This window comes from Macaca thibetana, chromosome 3 (assembly GCF_024542745.1).
Source record: "Macaca thibetana thibetana isolate TM-01 chromosome 3, ASM2454274v1, whole genome shotgun sequence".
In the NCBI taxonomy this organism is placed as follows: domain Eukaryota; kingdom Metazoa; phylum Chordata; class Mammalia; order Primates; family Cercopithecidae; genus Macaca; species Macaca thibetana.
Genome location: NC_065580.1, coordinates 166,775,169 through 166,776,376, shown reverse-complemented (window position 1 = coordinate 166,776,376; position 1,208 = coordinate 166,775,169). Strand labels below are relative to the sequence as shown.

General features: G+C 37.3%; 1 protein-coding gene across 1 annotated transcript; it reads right to left on the bottom strand.

The window, feature by feature from the left end:
* Window positions 1-581: 581 nt before the first annotated feature.
* LOC126950967 (keratin-associated protein 25-1) lies at window positions 582-915 on the bottom strand. Its single transcript, XM_050784873.1, is given in 2 exon segments — window positions 582-899; window positions 901-915. Coding segments are annotated over 2 exon segments (333 nt in total).
* Between the last annotated feature and the right edge of the window lie 293 nt (window positions 916-1,208).

Genomic DNA, 1,208 nt, shown 5'->3' with positions numbered 1-1,208 from the left:
TAAGGACACCATTCCAATTTTAAGCATCTGGAATTCTGAAGTTGTTGGTTGCTATGGCAACATGTAGTCTATTTGGGCTAAATAATTCTCTTTTTAAGTGTTAGAAAATACAGGTGCATATTTAATGTTTACGTAGTAGGATATGTGCATTCAGATTCTTGAAAGGATCTATCCTGCCTGCCTTTTTCAGATACTCTTTCTTTTCTTTCTTTGCATTATATTTGTTTAGTGAAACTAGCTGTCCTTAACTTCATTGAAAATAATGAAGAACCAAAGATACTCTTTTCTATATCATTTGAAGACAGACTATTTATAAATAACCATGAAACCTTGTCTTCCTATTCAAGGACATATTACTGGCATAGAAATCAAGAATCCCTGGCAGTGAAAATTTTCTACTGAAGAAACAATTAGAATCTTTTAGAATTTGAAAAATTTCTAGTGAAGAAACAATTACAGTCTCTTAGAATTTGATCACATAAAACAGGACATGTTAAAACAGCACCTGAACTATAAACACAATGATCCATCAGCCTAAGAGCAAATCTTCAACCTAAAGATAAAATTTCTGTAAAATGCTGTCAGGCAAGACACTGAAATAACAATTCAGCAGTTCTTCTACAAAATGGAGATTGCCAACCCACAAAATCAGAACAAGCTGGTTGGAAACTGCTGTGCATGAAGGAAACAGGTTGGAAACCATGAGACACGTAATTCAGGGCTCTGAAGCTGTTGAATATAGAACCTATAGGTTCATAACCACAGGAGGAAGAGCTCAAAGCACAGCAGGTCCTGGACACAAAATTCAGTGGTTGACAGCCACAAAAAATAAAGCTCAGTGATTGACAGCCATAAGAGATGTGGTTTTGGGAGAGGCAACTACTGAAAAAAATAGCGTTAAGATCTGTTATGCATTGAGAATTGGCAGGAACTTGAGAATTAAAGATTGATAGAAAAACAGCTAGTTGAGTAGCAAGGTCTGGAGACACAATAAGTAGTAGAAACTAGCAAGAAATTTCACAAATTGCATGCACACAACTGGATGAATGGTAGCTGGAAGGTTTACCACATTTCTCTGGGGAGTTTTCTGGAAGCCAAATTCAGCGTTGGTTGGAGAAGCACAGAGCATGGCTCCAGTTTACATGAGTAGGGCAGAGTGCAATGGATGAGGTGACAAGAACATGGCAGTAACTCCCAAGACAGCAGAA